At 67.1% G+C, this 343-nt stretch overlaps 1 protein-coding gene across 1 annotated transcript in view; it reads left to right on the plus strand.

The window, feature by feature from the left end:
- AFAP1L1 (actin filament associated protein 1-like 1) overlaps nt 1-343 on the plus strand; it is a gene marked incomplete at its 5' end in the record, with an annotated part of 10,511 nt that overhangs the window by 9,071 nt on the left and 1,097 nt on the right. Inside the window, 1 exon segment of the mRNA XM_010136580.1 lies at nt 149-341. Within this exon segment, the coding sequence (XP_010134882.1) occupies nt 149-341 (193 nt within the window).

A 343-nucleotide genomic window follows, 5' to 3' on the forward strand; every position in this document is an offset into this window, starting at 1 on the left:
GAGAAGGCTGTAGAGCTGGGGCCGGATGGGGACGCTGGGCTGGCAGTGGCACTGCAGCCGTGCAGGGCTGGCTGCAGCACTCTGCCGGGCTGGCAGCCCCATCTAGTGTCCCTGTCCGGGAGGATGGGTGGCTTCTCCATCCCTGCAGCCTCATCCCTGGGCAAAGGCGCTGAACTGGGTGCGCTTGTCCAAGCAGGGACGAAGCTGCAGGACCTGGAGCAGCGGGTGGCAGTGCTGGAGGAGCAGTGCCGGCAGAAGGAGGAGCGCCGCGTCGACTTGGAGCTCAAGCTGACTGAAGTGAAGGAGCGGCTGAAGCAGTCGCTGGCAGGAGGGCCGGCCCTGG

This window comes from Buceros rhinoceros, unplaced genomic scaffold, assembly GCF_000710305.1.
Source record: "Buceros rhinoceros silvestris isolate BGI_N320 unplaced genomic scaffold, ASM71030v1 scaffold8460, whole genome shotgun sequence".
Classification (NCBI taxonomy): domain Eukaryota; kingdom Metazoa; phylum Chordata; class Aves; order Bucerotiformes; family Bucerotidae; genus Buceros; species Buceros rhinoceros.